A 20,153-nucleotide genomic window follows, 5' to 3' on the forward strand; every position below is an offset into this window, starting at 1 on the left:
CCGAATGGACGGATGACCTGGGGGCTTTTTGTTATGTACACTAGGTAGGTAGTTGTGAATTTGGATACAAGTTCCCTCAAATATTTTCCACAGATAGGACGATTCGGAAAACGTTCATTGAAAATCATTTCGGTCTCGTGAGAGTTACGCATCGCACCGTAAATGAAAATCACTTCAATGTTTTCTTCCAATGGACGAGAATTCATCATTTTAGAGATTGTTGACGTGGTACCTTTCTACTAGTAAAACCCAAAACTAATTGAGAATATTCTAACTGAACAATGATGTTCATTGTCGTACTGTCAGTTTTTGTCGATTTCATAAAAAAATATTTTAACAAATCTTAACGGGATGTTGGAATTGCCATATGGCAGATAAAAAGGAATATTTCTAGAAATATCGATATTAATGTGTTTGTCAGGAAATTATTAAATGTCCCGCCATTTCGTAGTAGGTAAAGATATTGACTTCATATTTTAGGGTTGTGGAGTATTCTTCAGGAGCTTGAAAATGATCTGTCACAATATCCCCGTTTCCATTTAAGTTTTTTTCCCAGATGGCGCCCAGTCGCCATCTTGAAAGTTCCATCTGTCAATTTCACTTCAAAATAAAGTTTTCTGATTGATTCGGCCGTTACTTGATGGAGATCCATAGTAATTTCAAAAACTACACTTCACGATTTGATCTCCACAAACTTTATTTGAGATATATATCACAACATGTTTCTCTAGCACAGTAGCTTTTTCAAGTGATTTATAAATCACTTGAAAAGGGGGAGACATTAAAGAAATGCACTGTATGTTAATAATATGCATAGGCATACATTGATTTTCAACAAGTTTCAAAATTTATATTGGGTTTTTAATTGATAAATTACCATTTTTGAATAGATTTTCCATAATTTTCATTATGGGATACATCAGTGATTACTGTGGTTGATTGTAAGAGTAAGAAGAGACTTATAGTATGAGAAATAAGATACATATTATGTTCTCGAATGAAAATTATAAAGATATCTAGATTGTTGTTCCATGTCCTGTTGTAGGCTCATTTCGGATATTATTCATTTGTAGTTCTAATTTATCTCGTTCTAATTGTTCTAATATTTCAGAGGCTACTCGAACGTAAATATGTTCTCGCACCTCTCTCCCTCTCTCTCTCTCTTGTCCCTATGGCAATATACGTAATTCTCCCCTTTTTATCTTCACTAACTTATACTATATCTCCCTCTCAACTTTCGTTTGCCTCGCCCAATCACCCTTTTCGTAAAGCTCTCATTACGCATTCACCAGCTTACTCCCGCGTGAAAAAGTTTCACTTCAAAAAGTTGCATATAAAGATTTACCCGATAAAAGACAATAACCTACATAAACCTGACGGTAAGTCAATGACAAGATTTGATGCCTTGGATATATTCTAACTACTACCAGCGTTTTTTTTCTATCAGCTGATTAACGAAAAAACATATTTTTTCAAACAGATCTAAGCAACTATATACAAAATTGTCTAAATTTTCAGTTGATAGTTTATGGTATTGATATACAGATAATGGGAAAAGCTCCGATATATGATATCGCGAATATGCCAATTCCATTATTCGTTTAGTGATTCGTATTAGAAATCAGTCGAATGAAAAGACTACCACAGAAAATTAAAGTAAATTTTTAGAATCACATTGTTTTTCATTTTTATGTCTGTTGGACATACAAGTTGTGAAATGTGTGGTGACTATCAAAAAATCTTAGAAATTATTAAAGCAGAATAGTAAATTGTATTTTTTTTTCATATTTCAGTAACAGCAACATACAAAGAACCGATAAGTGGTTGGATTGATAACGTATATGGTGCTACTGGTGTATTGCTTGGTGTGGCGATTGGACTTTTGAGAGTATTGAGAGGAGATGCAAATAACTATGCTGATATGGTTCCTGCAGACTATGTAGTTAACTGCAGTTTAGCCACAGCTTGGGAAGTTGCCACCCTCAAGTGAGTAGGAAACTCATGTGTCCAAGCAGATTTTTCATTTGGAAAAGACCAAAACGCATATCATGGAAGGACGACACAATATTCCGAATCAACCGTTTCATATAAATTTTAGCGTTCTGATAGATAAAAAGCATTAGGTTCTTTGATAGAATGGCTGCAGTTTCAACTTGCATTTCATATTGTTATCTGTTCAGTCGTTGCCCTTATGGGAAGTTCTACAGAGTTCATGAGATACAAGATTACGATATCAACAAAAATATTGCAAAATTGTTTTAAAATATGAAAACTAGTGAAAACTTTTTTTTAATTTAGTATCGATAACTATTCAGATACCTTTTTCAAATTGAATTGAAATATTTTTGGAGAAAATTCACCATTTCGTATGTTTTCGTATGAAAAACATTTATAATCATGGATAAATCGAAAATTATTTGGTTTTTCTATCAAATGGGTTCAGTAGATGAACAATATAAATTTTAGTTCAGATTCAGGAAAAAATGAAACAAAATATGTGCTATATTTGAGTTCATCAAATGTACATTTCAAAAAATACTTTTATTTTCAAACTTACAATATGCCAAAGTAACATATAAACAAGTCGAGTTGATACTCTTTCTTGGCCAAATGAATGACGATTTGTAGGATAGGTACATAGGAATTGAACTGAAACTGTAATTTCTTCATCGTAGTTCTGGGCAAATAACAACCCACCTATTTATGAAAAAGTCGGTGTTAGATATTTGTCCAGTCATTTTAGGTCGATTTAGGCCTATATTTCGGAAAATTGACATACCCAGCTGTAAATTTATATGAACTTTGTATTTCGCCATCATGGAAATATTCTCAAAATTCACATATGATTCGACGGCCGCAACTTCAAAAATTGGGTATCAAAAAAAAACGACTTTTTGCACGTTTTTAGCCAATATCTCGTTTCCAATGGGATTCATGCTAATTGTATTGATTATTAATATTGTAGAGAATTGAATTCACTACAACTTTTGTTTGAAACATTTTTCATACGTTGGATCGTTTTTGAGATAGAGGGCAGCGCGAGCGCAGATTAAATATTATTTGAAATCAACTGGTTGTCCTGATCGAAATCAGCTCATTTAAGGTTTATAAATTATTACTTAATGAATAATTATGAATAATTTAAATTTTTCAGTAACAAATACATCAACACTAAACAGATGATGCGGAGATGATGCGGATGTTCTCATCATTGAGACAGCTATTGAAGAATCTAAACGTCAAAGAAAAGCAATAATTATAGTCGGTGAAGGTATTGATTTACTTGTGATTTCAATTGGGCGTATACTATCTCTTGAACAAAAAATTTTCTCCAAAAAAGTTGGCAAAGCAAATGTGAAAACGGAAATATACTCCTCTAAGAGTTTCCACAAATATTCAAGTTCTAAAAAACATATTTTGTTCCTTCACGCTTTAAGCGGCTGTAATACGAGTTCTGCGCTCTTTGAAGAAGGAAAAAAAAACGTTTTCAAGAACATTCGAGAAACTATCTAATTTGGATGAACTTGCCGCAGCATTTGAAGAAGAAAACTGACCTGTTCAAAGATTATTCGATAGTGGATTGCAAACTTTATTAGCTGTATATAATGCTCCAAAGTCTGTAAAAACTATCGCTGACAAAGCTCAATAAACCTGTGCAGTTATCAAATATTCCACCAACAAGTGGAGCAGCTCACTAACATTTTAATCTTGTTTATTACCAAGTTCACACTTGGTTAGGAAATGATTTGGAACCCCAGGAATGGGGTTGGACAATGCGTAACGGATTGCTAGAACCTATCATGACTATTTTACCACCTGCTCCAGATGAGTTACTCAATACGATATTCTGTAACTACAGAAGTGGTTGTGGTTCAAGATGTGGATGCAGGAAAGCGGGGTTGCAATGCTCTTTATCTTGTGGCCAGTGTAATGGGCAAACTTGTCTCAATGTTGTACCATATGAGACCGATGTTAACGAAGATAGGCCCTTTGATCCAGAAATCATGGAACAATTGGAAACGAATCTGGGTGGAGATGAACATGATAACGCCTTTGAATTTTTACAGCTGCGAGAAGACGACGACGATGAAGAAGAAGAAAATTGAAATTAAAACTCATTATTCTCTCAATTATTTTATCTGTTCTTTTAATTTTGACATTCACAAATGTATCAAATGAGATTTTTCAATAAAAATGTTATTTAAAATTTTATTTATTTTCTATTTATTTTTATTCATTGAAGAATAATTACTGTAGATTAGATTTGAATTATAATGTAATATATTTGTTTGAAGGTGATTGACAATGTTTCGTGATGAATTTCACTAGTTCGGACTTCCATTGTCTACTATATAAAATGATTTGAAATCCCTGAATCAGGTAAAAAAGAATAATTAAAAAAGGATAGTTGAAAATAACAATTATATTAAGCAACAATAAACCTGAAATGAAATGATAGTGAAATAACCTACAAGTAAAAATATAATAATTGAATAAATAAAAATTAAAGGAATGAAAAAAGAAAATAATTAAAAAGTGTAGAGATTCCAAGTCACGTTAGTTCACGACGTTTCGATTGTTGGTATCTACAATCGTCTTCGGGTGATGACTGGACTGATTCCTCCGAGAGATGACTTTTCTGCTTTCCATTTTCCGCTTCACTGATTCCGTGATTCCGTTTTGGCGGGAGTTGGCCATTTTTCGTTTGATGATGGGTTTCCATTTGTTTCGTATTTCTACGCTGGCCTGGCTGAATAGGTTTTTGGACAACATGTATGCGGCTTCCTTAAATTTTCTCCTAAACCAATGTTCCTCTCTGTGCAAAATCTCAGCTTGGGACCACTCGATGTTGTGTTGATGGGTCCAAACATGGTCTGCTATTCCTGATTTGCTGGTTTCTCCTCGCTGTGTGTGCTTCTTGTGCTCGGCAATGCGAACATTCAATGGCCTCTTAGTTTCACCAATATAGGATTTTCCGCACTCACAGGGTATCCGGTAAATGCAATTCTTGGAATCGCAGTCCGCGTTTGGGGGCCTGGTTTTTGTGAGGCTGTTACGGATAGTGTTACCGGATCTGAAACAGGTTCTGATGTTGTACTTGGAACCAATTCTTCTTATCCTCTTCGATAATCCTCTGATGTAGGGAAGTGCAAGCACTGGTTGTGACGGCTTCTCTTCCTTGCGAGGCTCCTGCTGTCTTTTAGCCAAAGTCTTTTCTACCATCGCTTTGGAGTATCCATTCCGCTGAAGATCATTTTTGATGATGTCTAGTTCCTTCTCGAGACCTTCCTTTGTATTACAGAGCCCAAAAGCACGGTCTAATAGAGTCTTGATGATTCCTCTTTTTGTCGATTGATGGTGGTTGGATTCGTGGTTCAGATACTGTCCCGTATGAGTGGGTTTTCGGTATACAGAGTCGGTCATCTTCACCAAAACGTCTAAGAATGGCAATTTGTTGTGGATTCCCTTCTCCATTGTGAAAGTGATAGATGGTCTCACGCTGTTGATGTGTTTCAGGAAGGCGTCTAGTTCAGTATTCCCATGGTTCCATATTATGAAGGTGTCGTCAACATATCTCAACCAGACTCGAGGTTTCTTGTGGGCTTCTTCAATGGCCAGAGTTTCAAACCACTCCATATATATGTTGGCTATGACTGGTGAAAGTGGCGATCCCATTGGCAGTCCCTCATCTTGTGTAAAGAATTCGTGCATCAGTTGGAAATAACAGTTCCGTACACAGCAATATATATTTTTCCCTCTACAAATTTATAATTACACAGGCAGGTGAGTGTTATTAAATAAATTGATACTTAATTGAAAATGAATAATTATTGAAAAAAATATTTAAATATAAGGTATTTGGGAAAAAAAAATAAAAATGATTCATGATTATTCATTGAGTAATAATTTATGAACCTCAAATGAGCTGATTTCGATCGGGACAACCAGTTTATTTCAAATAATATTCAATTTGCGCTCGCGCTGCCCTCTATCTCAAAAACGATTCAACGTATGAAAAAATGTTTGGAAGAAAAGTTGTAGAGAATTTGATTCTCTACAATATTGATAATGAATACAATCAGCATAAAACCCATTGGAAACGAGATATTGGCAAAAAACGTGCAAAAAGTCGGTTTTTTGACTTTTGACCCCCAATTTTTGAAATTACGGCCGTCGAATCATATGTGAATTCTGAGAATACTTCCATGATGCCAAAATACAAAGTTTATATAAATTTACAGCTGGGTATGTCCACTTTCCTAGGCAAACCCCCTAAAATGACTGGACTATATACCGTGCAGCAACTTTTCATGCGTAACTTTTAGATGAGTTTGGATTGGTTTCAATATCTTTTTCCACCTCTTCCCAAATTTGGTAACTGGGTCTTCTTCTTATGAAGAATCTAGCTATAATTCTGAACTTGTTTCGGTTGTTTCGTGCTGGAGATTGTGGTCCATCGTTTCTTGATGTCACGATTCCAATTTTCACGTTCTCTTATTTCTACATTTATAGAAACCATATAATGTGATCAAAAATATCATCAGAGCAATTGTAAAATATGTGAACCATAAAATCTCCTTTATTCGATTGTCTAACTAATCTTAATATTCGTTCAACCTTTACTTCGTTTGAATTCAATTTTGGAAAATTTTTATTTTCAGGAAGTCCTGGATAACATTCATATGCCATTTCGATTCCATGAATTTTCAAAATTGATGGATGTAGCCGTTACTATGTGGTAGGAAATCATAATGAACAAAAGAGAATGGAAACTTTCTATGTTTTTTACTACTTCTATTTGTAATTAACGTTACTGCAGTTTCCTCCTATAAGGATATTCAATAAGTTTGAAAATGTAGTAGTTGTTTTTTGGTATAGTAATCTTCAAAATACAGATTGATATCCATTTAAAAACTTTGCATTTCATCTTTCCTCGAATTTTTATTCGGTACTTTGATGAGCTGTCGCGAATCATAGCAAGAGTTGTCAAGAACTACGCATGCTAGGCGTACACATTTTTGAACCATCAGTCCACCCTTTCGTAACTATATCGTGAGTGTCATACGAAGTTTTGTCCAAATAGAAAATTTGACATGGTTCTTGTCTATATATAGGTATTTCTTCTAAGTATTTGTCACGCAATTCCACTATTCTTCTGCATTCCATAACTGCCTAACTTGACTATTTTACCTACAGTTGAGAAACCAAACTTGAGATGTAGATTCTTATATACGTTGAAACATACTCTCTGTGTCTCAATATTCCGAATCTTATTCACTAGTATCTCTTTTTCACATTTTCCACCATCGCTATTGGAATCACTACACAGGAAACAGTCTGCGTTGTTATCACACTTGTTATTACTATTAGTACTTGTCCAAGGATACCACATTTCAAACATTCGTTTGAAGGTGGTTGGCAATGTTTCGTGGTGTATTCCATCAGTTCGGATTTCCATTGTCTAATATAACAAAAAACTGAAATTTTTGTTTAATAGAATTGTTATTTTTCGGTTGATCCTATTTTAATTTTTTTACAGATTCTTTCAGGGATTTTAAGTCAATTTATATTATATTAGACAATTGAAGTCCGAACTGATGAAATAAACATTTCAAACAGATAACAAAAATTTTCGCCTTTGGCCCTTGTCGGGGGCCGACACTTCAACACTTTCAACACCAGGACGGTCATTAGAGACCGCTTGACACGCATTTAGCTATATAGGCATGACCGCCATGGCACTGCTGACCATTTCTCTCGTATGCATTTTTCGATTCCAATTGCTCCTCCAAAAATTACCCGCTTCAAAGTTGATAATGGTTTTTTCTCAATACTAAATATAATAAGTATGCAAAACTCAAGTATTCTTTATTGAAATAAATACAAATAAATAGCGGAAACTACACTAAGAGTAATGAACAAATACAAATTTTGGAAGAAGAAAAAAAGGAATTATTTGTGACTAGTGGTAAAACATTCCAAATAATAGTGGGGTTCATTTTTACAATTTGCGGCAGTGAGTGATAACCTTTTTTTACTTAATTTTTTTCAAGATTGAATTTCACTTTTTTATTATAACATCCCCTGCAATATTTTCTTGTTTTCACTGTCGGTCCATCTCTTTTTGCCAAAGTGTGAGTGTTCATTTTTTGTCGTTTTGCTGATGTAGTTGCACATTGTTGATTATCATTTTCTTCAGAATTCTCGGTAGGTTCGAGTAAACTTGTTATTATTTTCTGTCGAAATTCAGATATATATTATATTCTTATAATATAGATTATATTCTTTCCAGTAATATTTCTATATATTATGTGTGCATTGACAACAGCTGTACCTAACAGTATTTCCACAGCAATTTTCCTGTACCATTTTATTATCTTACGTAACGCTGTATTATAACTCGTCATTTGATCTGATATGTCGATAGAAAACTTTCCTGAATTATACTCCATAATGGCTGCAGGTTTTTCTATAGTCCCAGTATATCGAGTAACTTCAACGGTTTCATCGCCATGTTTTGTTGATAGAAAAAGGACATCTCGTTTGTCTCGCCACTTTCCGACGCAAAGGCCCCTATTATTTTCTTTTGCAATAATTTCCCCTACCTTCAACCTTTTTGATGTTACACTTTTTGGATTACCTCTACGGTTAGCCCTAAGTGTTCCCACTAAATGTGTATTATTGTCTAGAAGTTGATTTGCTAATTCTAAACTAGTGTACCAATTGTCTGTTATCATTGTCCTTCCTGTGTTCAAGAGTTTTTCTGAAAGTTCCATTACAATCTTTGTCGGCATTGACGTAGTAGGATTTTGTTCTTTTTCTGCATATAGTTTCATGTTCCATGTATAACCATTATCGCAGCAAAGTTTGAACATTTTTAGACTATATTTGTGGGTCTTGTTTGGGATATACTGCTTTATAAGTAAACGTCCACGAAACGGAATGAGACTTTCGTCAATTCATACTACTTTGCCGAATACATATATTTCTTGACATTTTTTTATGAACATTTTTAGCCAAAGGTTCAATCTCATAAACTCTGTTACCATCAGGACAATGCTGATTGTCACTGAAATGCCAAAATGTTAAAAGTAATTGGAACCTATTTCTGGTCATAACCTCTGAAACGACGGAGTTTTTGAAAAGACGCTTTTGACTCCAATAATCTTTGACGCTCGGCATTTTCACAAATCCCATGTATCCAAGGAGTCCAAGGAACTGTCTCATTTCATTTTTATTTGTAGGAGTCCAGTTATGTAATCTTGAAGCCTGTGATATATCGTCCGCTGAAGTGAGTTCTTGGGTAGTGTAGAGGTTAGTTTGTTCCACCATCATTTCCAGAATCTCGTTTTCTATAAACAGCGAATAAAATTCGGCGAATAAAATTCAGCATGCACCAAAACTGCTGCGTATTCCGGTTTGATACCAGACTGTTCATTATAGGGAAAAACTAAATGATTCCGTTTGACTTCTGTCCACAAATCGGATCCCGAAGGAATCTGACGGACGGAATGGGAGTTTCTCTCGAACTCACTATCACTTGAATTCTGTGTATCAGAATTATTATCTTGCACATTTACTGTCTGACCAACAAATACCTCATCTTTGTTCTGCGTGATATTATGGGTGGTGTTCCCGCCATCTTCACCTACCAAAACGTTTTCAGTTTCGTCTGGTTGATCATCATCTGGTGATACGCTATCATCAAGTACGGCTAACAGTATACGTAGGATCTTGAAGTGATTCTGACGTTTCATATTGGTCTGAGTCAGTTTCACTGAACACTATAATAATAAATTTCAATAAACACATATTCACATAAATGTCGTATCCTTACCTTCATCAGAAAATTGTGTAAAAATACTGCCTACGACAAAAAAACTTCACCAGGACACATTGACCCCTACATTCGATATAAAAATGTACTAGATGGACTTTCAGTTTGTGCGATTAAAAATAAATTTGATGTGTTGATGAAGTATTGATTTTTGGCGAAAAAGATACTGTTGAAGCCAAGGATTGGCTTGATAAACATTATTCGGACTTTGCACCAGGGAAATTAATCATTGAGAAGTGGTTTGCTAGGTTTAAATGAGGACGATGCACGCAAGGGACTCCCCAAAGAGACTGTTACCGACGAAAACATCAAAAAGTCCACAGAATAATTTTGGACGACCGCGAAGTGAAGTTGATTGAAATAGCTGAGGCTGTAAATATATCAAATGAAAGTGTTCGACATATCGTGTAGGAATATATTGGGTATGCGAACACTGTGTCAAAATTGGTATCTTGCAAGCTCACAATTGAGCTCCTGATGGAATTGATGATTCTGAGCAGTGTTTGAAGCTGTTTTATACTTAAAAACCCGAATTCATACAATGATATGTTACAATGTACGATGCGCGATGAGGGATGCGCATATTCATCGACTATCTTGAAGAAAAAACCATCAACACCGTTTGAAGAACAAAATCGCAAAAAACGGCCCCATTTGGAGAAAAAGAAAGTGCTGTTCCATCAAGACTGTCATAAATCAATGAAAACGATGGCAAAGTTGCATGAATTGGGCCTAAAATTGCTTCCGCATCCACTGTATTCTCTAGATCTGGCCCGCAGCGACTTTTTACCGATTAGCGCCGAAGAAGAGGTAATTGTCGAAACTGAGGCCTATTTTGAGGCTGAAGACAAATCGTATTATAAAAAATAGCATCGAAAAATTGTATAACCGCTCTAATCGTTGATTCGCCTTTGGAGGCAATTATGTTGAATAATAAAATCAAATTAAAAAAAAAAATGTTTTCTATGTTAGCCTACGAACTTTTCAGCCCAACTCAGATACCTACGAAATACTCACGTTACTGCTAAATGTGTCCGATTGTCATTTCTGAAAAACAATCGTTCTGTCAGTTACAAAGTATTCATCCCAAAGTCAGCTCGATTGATTTAAACAAATGAAGTGGAATGCGAAAACTATTAAATTTTGGGAACGAGAACCGTTTTTTGGCTTTCACTTTTCCACCTTCATAAAAAAAATGTGGAAAACTTCCAAAGAGGAGAAGAAATCAATTCAGTTTGAAATAAACTCTTCACAAAAATGCGTAGATCATGTTTACAACTTACTATCAGATACTTTCACATGAATATTGAATTACGGCAAAAAATTATCTCTCCTAGAAAATATATCCTTTTCAATTTAATATTTTATAAATGAAAACCATGGTACGATAGAATAATCTTTTGGATACTGAGAACCATTGTAGAGCAGATAGCATGGTAGAAATTAGTGTATACCTATTACATTTTAAAATTATACTCATTCCTCGATTTTGCAGTTTTTGTATTTGTTGCACTTTGTTCAAATTGAAAGAGAATAAAATAGATGCACAGTAGTCAAAATGGGGTTGGATTATTGATTTATATACCATAATTTTTGTATCTGTTGATAAGTTATTGGCGATTCTTGAGGAAAAATATAATTTTTTTGCAATCTTTTTTTCAATATATTCGAAGTGGTCGTCGAATGATAAGCAATTATCAAGTTGAAATCACAAATACTTCACTGATGTTACTATTTCTATACGTTCATCTTCAATTTTTATATTTATGTTGTTTGTATTTATTTGATTATATTTGAATTTAGTAGTAGTTATCATTGCTTTTGTTGTTTAATTTTATTGGTTTTCAGATATTTTTTATTTTCTCTAGAACTTGATTCATTCCGCCAACAGTTTCTTCTAAATTTACTCCAGTACAGGCCAATAAGGTATCATCTGCAAATAAGTTGATGCACTCACAGTCTGTGAATAATTGAATATCATTCAGATACAGAATGAATAATAGGGGATCAAGCACACTACCTTGTGGCACTTCTGTGTGATTTGTTATATATGATGAGAAATAATTGTTCACACGTACTCTCTGTTTCCTATTTCATAAATAATTACTTATCCACTCATAAACCATCCCCTCAATCCCATATCTTCTCACCTTCTGAAGCAAAACACTTCCATCAATCGTTTCAAAGGCCCTTTTCAAATATAAAAAGACAGCTACAACATATTTTCCTTTATCTGTTTCATTAGTAAATTTAGTTAATGATAACTGTAGTGCTGTTTGGCAAGAATGTTTTTTTCGAAAACCAGATTGATTGCTAAACATGATTCGATTTTTGTCAATAAACTCTAATAATTGATTATTTACTGCTATTTCTGAAACTTTCTCTATTGGCGGTAAGGTATTAATAGGTTGCTTTTATAGTGTTTGTAACTTTAGGTATGGGTATAATGGTACTTATTTTTAATGATTCGGGCAATTGACCATTCTGGAGCGATGTATTGATTAAATTGAGAATTACATGACCAGCTGTTTCAAATACTTGCTTTAACATTTTAGAATTCAAGATTTCATGGATACTACATTTATTATCTAATGACCCAATTATATCATTCAAATCTCTTAAGACAGTGTTTCTCAAAGTGTGCGCCGCGATGCCCTGGGGCGCCGTGGAACCTTTACTGGGGCGCCGTGGGCCACGGGGAGTCTCAAGGTACAACGTTTTACAACATAGATAACTGAGAGTAATACCTATTAATAAAAATCCTCTGATAATATGATAGTATCGTTAATTACAAAATGCAATCCGTTCAGACAGCCACCTACCTACTTTTATTAATTAAATATCTAGTGTAGTCTTTACGTTCAGGGCGCCGCGATAACCTTTAAAAAACATATGGGAACCGTGAATTCGAAAAGTTTGAGAAACACTATCTTAATGTAATCAATCTGAAGGTGCTGAAGGGCAAATATAAATTATTATCCAAATAGAACCATGGTTAGGAATTTTCAATACCTTGGACTATATGTTGGATGCTGTTTACAAAGTATAGGTTGAAAGTTTCCGCCATGTCAGTTTCACCTTTTTTAGTACTTACCACCCCTTCATCTTCAAATTGGATTAGGTTACGAAATGTATGATCATTACTATTAACAAGAGTTTTTAAGGTTTTCCACATCAAGTGAGAATTATTCTTGTATCTGTCTACTTTGTTATGATAATACTAAACTTTATCTTCAATGAGTTAACCATATCGTTTCTCAATTTTTCAAAATTTTCCCATCTAATAAGGTACTCATGAGGTAATAAGAAAAATGCCTTTTTGCAAAACTACGAAATCCGCCATTGAGTATGATAGTGTTCCATGTGAATTATATCTGTTAAGGTTCCTTGAATTGAAACAATAGCTGGAGATAGACTGGCTTTCATTTTTTTGTACTTATTTTTGCAGGTTTTCTATGACTGATATCTGATTCAAGTTCATAACGAATGTTTGGAGTACAAACTGGATGGGAAAAATTGTTTTCCGTATAATTCAAAGTTTATATGGAAGTAATTGTTCCGAAGGTATTTTTCTTTCGTATAGTTCAATGCTTATGGGAAAGTAGTTATTTTGTCAGTACAATTTTTTATAGAAAGATGGAGAAGTGAAAGTCGAATAGTGTTTTTTCCAAAAATAATCTCTCTTGAGAATACACAACTTCCAACTTCATTTTGGTGTAAAGTAGGAATCACTTTTTGGGAATATAATACCGGCATTCATCTCAATATTTTTATTTTATCAATACTCAAAAAGTTTTTCAGATGATATGATAATATTGAAGCTAAAAAACGCAATGAATTGAAAGAGATTCTTTAACAAATGTAATTGTTTACTGCTGCTGTATTTCATTAAATTAGGCAGTCGTTTCGATTGAGAATTATGGTGAAATTTTGTTTTCAGGAGTTTGAACAACAACGATGAGCATAGTGGGCAGGCCAAATTGGAAATTCCTGTTTTCAACTATGTTTCAACTCCGGAAAAACCGCTGACTTGGAGTGAGTGAATTTCTGTTTTGGTAGATAAGATGATACTAACCTATTGTTTTCCAGATGAATTCCGGTTTTACTCAAGAAAACATTGTTTGAGAATTCCTTCAGAGAAATGTATATGGTTTGGATATCTTTTTCTGATAACAAATATGTATCTATGCCTTGTTATGCAAATGTTACTGCATACTATTCCTGCATATTTAGTTGATTTCATTGCTGTTTGTTTGAGAAAGGAACCAAAGTTAGTATTAATAATACTATTATGTGTGATTGATGACTTGTTTACTTTATGGTAATTCATCATCACTTAAATGAAATGAATAAAAACACTTTTGTCTAAATAACACTGGAAAATTTTATTTATACGACCGGTTTCGGGTTTGATCCCATTATACACCTTCATACTTCAAACCCGAAACCGGTCGTATAAATAAAATTTTCCAGTGGTATTTAGACAAAGGTGTTTTTATTCATTTTGTTTGATTAATAATACTTCATTAACATATTGAGAAAAAATCTTGGAAACACAAATACACGTATTAGGAAATTACAATATACCAAGTTGCGAACGTGAATAAAAAAAGGGTCTCAATAGATTGAATATCCAAATAACGGTTCCAATTACTTGTGAAATACAGACACTTTGATTACGTTATTATGTCAGCAAGTATCCAATTTGATAAGTCTTTCACTTCAAATAAAATGAATATATTACAATACTTATCATCCTACTCCCAATGAAAACAAATCCAAAAACACAAAAATTATAAAAGTTGGTCCAGCCGTTCTTGAGTGAGTTCAATTTTTTTTTTCAACCGTAGTTTGCGCTGGCCAGGCCCTATCCCCCAAAGCCCCGATACATTCGAGAGGGCTCGCCAGCATTATCAATCAATGACCCTTCCCCACACCGTGGGGTAAGTGATCATTGGGTCCGAGAATCATGTGCCCTGAGCAAGTGCAGGGGCGAGTATCAAATGAAATATTGACAGTTGTTGATTTTTCACCGCCAAAAATTTTGAAAGATTTGCAACATTTATTCTTGAATTTTTTCTATGACATGGAAAATAAAAATTCATGCCGATTATGTCAGTTTTTGTTATTCAAAAGGAAAATATTTGTCAAAACAAGTGAAAATCTCAATTTCATCGTAGCTCGATAAAATTTACCAGCACTGTTTTCTTTTCGATTTCTTCTACGCCAAAGTTGAAAATGACATTCACAGACATGCCCATTTGATTTTAGTTATAATTTAAAAAAATACAATGTGGAAGTGAATAGTTTACTATTTACTTCCTACGGATAGTGTTCCCAGATCTGAAGCAGGTTCTGATGTTATAGTTGGACCCAATTCTTCCTATACTTTCCGACAATCCTCTGATGTATAGAAGTACAAGTACTGGCTGTGGCGGCTTCTCTTTCTTGTGGAGCTCTTGCTGTTTTCTAGCTAAAGCCTGTTCCACCATCACTGATTCGTTCAGGGATTTCAATTTATATCATATTAAACAATGGAAGTCCGAACTGATGAAATGCACCACGAAACATTGTCAACCACCTTCAAACAAACGTTGCCATTTGTTATTCTACTTTTCACAGATTTCGATATCCCTGTATTGTTCCTCATTATTTTGACCATTTCGAAAAATATATTCATGCTGATTCATCATATTCATTATCGTAATATAATGATTTTTCATTTTCAGGTTAGTCAAAGGTTATGAGAAAATTCACAAGTTCAGTAAAGTGATTGAATATTTCACCTTGGGAAATTGGAAATTTGAAAATGGCAACACCCAAGCGCTATGGAAGAAACTCAAAATACAGGATAAACAATTATTCGACTTCAGTATGAAAAATTTGACTTGGGATTCATATTTCTATGTTTATACTAGAGGAAGTAGAGTATATATTGTCAAAGATCCCCTGGATACTATACCACAAGGAAGAAAGTGGTACCGAAAATTATGGATTATGCATTATACAAGTGTGGCAATTGTCACCCTTTTGTCGTTGAAACTTGTGATGTTCATATTTTCAAATTTAGGTATATTGAGTATTCTTTATTGAATTAGGAATGAGAGGGGTACTCGATAAGTTCATGTAGAATACAGGTTTGATGAAAATTACATACTTCTACTTTCATTTTCTCATACTCTGGTATGATAAAATGAAATAGTTATTTACTCTAAGTGAAAATTGAAAAAATATTGGAAAGGGACACGTCAATACGTTTTCGAACGGTGTCTTTATGAAAAAGTTCTCTCAGGCGGATTCATACTAACTAAATTCTACCCAATTAGGCAAGTTTGCCAAACTAATCATCTGTCAATTAAATTCGCCACTGAAATGGAGGTGAATATTTCAATAAATTCTCTAGACACTGTCATACATAATTCCTTGTTATATCCGAATCAGTATAGCACCATTCAATAGTAGGCTTCACAGATTATTGAATATTCCATTGTCAAAAAATAATTTTTCAAATTTTCAGAGGGACTTGAGTTTCATCAAACAAATTATTGATAACAACGGTTACAAGATGAATATTATCGACCCTATTTTCAACAAACAACTACGAAAACAAGCCATTTACTAGATAAATTTCACTTCAAGAAACGATAGTAAGGGTCATTACATTGACATACTTTGGTGAACCCACCAATCACATCGCTGTATACAGGGTGGTAACAATCTTGCAAATCTTTCAAATTCTGAAAAACGCTCAGAGACTTCGATTTTTATTGGGTGGGGGACAGTTTTTTCCCCATTTACAGCGTCGTTACTTCAACCCCGGAGCAGAAGGGTGAACAACCCTTGGAATTTTAATAGGGAACTGGGGACGAGTCGCACATTGTTTGAAAGATCTTGGAATTCTCTAAACAATATTGAAGTTACCGTTGAAATCACTTACTTCTTTCTCATGTTAGCCTATGCTCAAAATGAGCACCTCCAGCTTCCATGCAATAATAGAGATTCTGCTAGAAACGTTCTCGAACATTGTGGAGCATTTCTGGAGTGATTTGGCGATATTCATTTGTGATTCGTTGCCGTAAATCTTCGAGTTATGCAGGAGGACAGAAAGAAATCTATCGGCGAAAGTGCCACGCCTCCCAATTCAGTGATCCGGAAAAGTCTGATCTAAATACTACCGAACAGGCAGAGCATAGTGCGGAGGAGCTCTATCTTGTTGAAATATTAACAGATGCCCCCGTTAATTGTGGTCATTTTCAATAATATCAGTGAGAAGAAGAGGATTGAAAGTGTCTTCCAGAAGCTCTAGATACATTTGTCCGATTAAATTTCCTTCTGAAAACAATACGGTCACTAAAATTTTCAGCCCATACATTTATATTTTTGTGCACGATGAGTATGCACTTCATGAAAAATGTGAGGATTTGAATCAGCTCAATAGCGACAATAATGGCGACTGTGTCATTTAGAAAAAAAGAACATACATCACTGAAGCAAATGTTGAAAGCAAAATGTGGATTTTCCATCGCTCGTTCACTAACCAACTCGCAAAATTGCAAGCGTCGATCAAAATCATCTTCATTCAGTTCTTACGTTAATTTTATCTTGTAAAGATGCATTTTGTGGGTTTTTAAAATACGCCGAATGCTAGTTCGTGACACCCCGGAAACAAATGAACTTTCTGGTGCTCAAAGTATGGTTAAGCTCAACATGGCCCAGAATTGCCACTTGTGTCGCCTCATTTGCTACTGGTGGTTCGATTTGTCGTTTTTTATTTGCTACAGATCCAGTTGCGCGAAATTTCGCAACTAAATCGAAAACATACTGTCGCGACACATTCTTTCCATGTTGTTGATTGAACAGTTCAGCGGCTCTCGCAGCACAACGTCTATTTCCATAGTACCGTTCAATCAACTCAACCCTCTCTGCAGTTGTGTAAACCATTGTTTCTTTAGCAACACTGTACGGCACTCACTACTAGTAATAATGTAGATATCACTTTTAACATAAAAATGAGCAATAGAAACAGTATTTTTAACCATTTCTCAATTGTAATGGTCCTTTTATCAGAGAAAAACTGAAAAATTAACAAAAAAGTAGCGTAATAAACAAATGAAAGAGTTCCAAATACATTCCAACTGAGCAGTGGCGTACAACAATTTGTTGCCATTAACAATATTGAAAAAGTTAATTATCGGAAAGAACTCTTTCAAATACGTCCAAATTTAAAAAATGTACACCATTATTTAGAGAATTCCAAGATCTTTCAAACGATGTGCGACTCGCCCACTATTCCCTATTAAAATTCCAAGGGTTGTCACCCCTCTGCTCCAGGGTTGATGTGACGACGCTGTAAATGGGAAATAAACTGTCCCCCTCCCAATAGAAATCGACCTGTCTGAGCATTTTTTCGGATTTGCAAGATTAGTAACCAAAACCCCCATGTCAAGTTTTCCATGGCCCACCCTGTATACTTGTGATACACTGTGGAACTTTTGGTGTAGTGATTGATATTACCGGAGTTTTATCTCAACACCAAATCGTTATTTTAACACCTCCACACGTGTTTCGGTCACCAAGTGACCATATTCAAGAGGAAGATTAAACAGTTTAATCTGTTTGTTTTTTGTAAAAAATACTTGTGTGTTACTTACAGAGTAAATGACAATCCAAGCAAATTCATCACAAACTTCAGTGTCGAATAGAAATGGAGTATATAAGTTGACTTCTAGTTCATGGTCACAATTTTATATTGGCAAATCGGAAAGAACCTTCATCCGAAGAATGAAATACCCTGGGAATAGTTTCTTGAATGTGAAAATCTATTCTACATTTACAAAATATATTTTGGCAGATGAATATGAGTTGAATGACGATTGTTACGTGTTAAATTTCGAAGAGAAGAATTTGAAAATGAATCTTTCGGAGTGCTTGCAAATCAATAAAATTGAAAATTATGAAAATTTACTAAAAGGCCAGATAGACTTGAAAACTTTTTCTTTATTGAATATTTCTTTCAATGTGAAAACTTTTAATCAGTGATTTTCATCAGTTACACGTTCATTTAAATGAGTATAATTTTTTTCCCAATATCTACATTTTCAATTATTTTACACCTGCACTGGGTTAAAATTGTGAGTACTTGTGTGGTAAAAGGCAAATGATTAAAATTTCAATGTGAATAAATCACTGATTAGGTATTATTCAGTTAGTATGAACACGTATTGCGGTTTTGTAAACTATTCAATGAAAATCTGACGATGAGGTGTTACTTGAAAGATGTTTGAAAGATATTGAATTTTTTATCAGATATTAATTGGAAGTTATTCAGAAAAGTCATGGCCAAAAGTTTCTGTCCCAAGTTATTATGCTGTCACAACAGAGTTTTTACAAATATTATTATTATAATAGTATTATAATTATCTGGATAGACTTCACATCATATAAAAACTTTGATCATCGATCGATACTTCAAATTGCGTGTACATATACTTATGAGAAGAAATCTGCGATATTCCCTGTGATAAATGTAGATAATTGGGTGAAATAATGTTTCTTATAAATGTAGACTATGATATCGTGATTCATACACATTTCACTCAACACTTCAAATAGAATCAGTTTTCATCAGAAATTCAGGAGAGTTTGTTTGATTCATTATCTCTGAAATTCACTTGAATATATTCTTTGACTTACAATCAGCATACAATTTTCACGAATAAATTTTTCCACTATACTGTATATTATCTTTCACCAAATTTCATCGATTGACAATTCTCGATATGTAAATAAATATAATAATACGTGAAACTATATTCCATACAATAGTTTGATAAATCCTCTCTTATTCGCATGTGATGCCAAATATATAGTCCTAGTCGTCATATTCCAATAAAATATCACTCTTATATCAGTTTGAATTTCAATTTCCTTACTATTTCAATTGCTTTTTCTGCAAAGAATATTTTCAAAGAAATATAATTTGTTGAAAAATTTATTATAATTCAATATGACCCAAACAAACCAATTGTTGTCAATTGATTTGTATCATTTGTAGTAGAATGATATGTCTGCCAATGTTATGCTTATTTGAACTCAAAAACGTATTTAATATAATTGAAAATTACAAATGAACACTATACTTCAAGTCTTTTCCAATATATCAACAATGTACAATATATACTTTGGAGCCAAAATGAATTCATGGAGAGCAATAGAGTTGATGGTGAAACTAGGTATCAGAGAAAGACATCGATGGCCACTTTAGGAGAGTGATCATCAAAAAAACTGTACTGAAATCATTAGAACTTGTTTGTGT

General features: G+C 34.0%; 1 protein-coding gene across 2 annotated transcripts in view; it reads left to right on the plus strand.

Annotated features, from left to right (window-relative positions):
* The window catches only part of LOC111513159 (fatty acyl-CoA reductase wat), a 93,605-nt gene extending 73,862 nt beyond the window's left edge, over nt 1-19,743 (plus strand). For both annotated transcript variants that reach the window (XM_023169324.2, XM_074183567.1), the window contains exons 6-9: nt 1,794-1,986; nt 13,779-13,873; nt 13,928-14,108; nt 15,568-19,743. In XM_023169324.2, coding sequence (XP_023025092.2) covers nt 1,794-1,986; nt 13,779-13,873; nt 13,928-14,108; nt 15,568-15,931 — 833 coding nt within the window. In that variant the 3' untranslated portion in view covers nt 15,932-19,743. The remainder of the gene's footprint in view (nt 1-1,793; nt 1,987-13,778; nt 13,874-13,927; nt 14,109-15,567) is intronic.
* The last annotated feature ends 410 nt before the right edge of the window (nt 19,744-20,153 follow it).

Source organism: Leptinotarsa decemlineata, unplaced genomic scaffold (assembly GCF_025532065.1).
Source record: "Leptinotarsa decemlineata unplaced genomic scaffold, Ldec_3_MD MMD2_tig00026340_RagTag_RagTag, whole genome shotgun sequence".
Taxonomy (NCBI): Eukaryota; Metazoa; Arthropoda; class Insecta; order Coleoptera; family Chrysomelidae; genus Leptinotarsa; species Leptinotarsa decemlineata.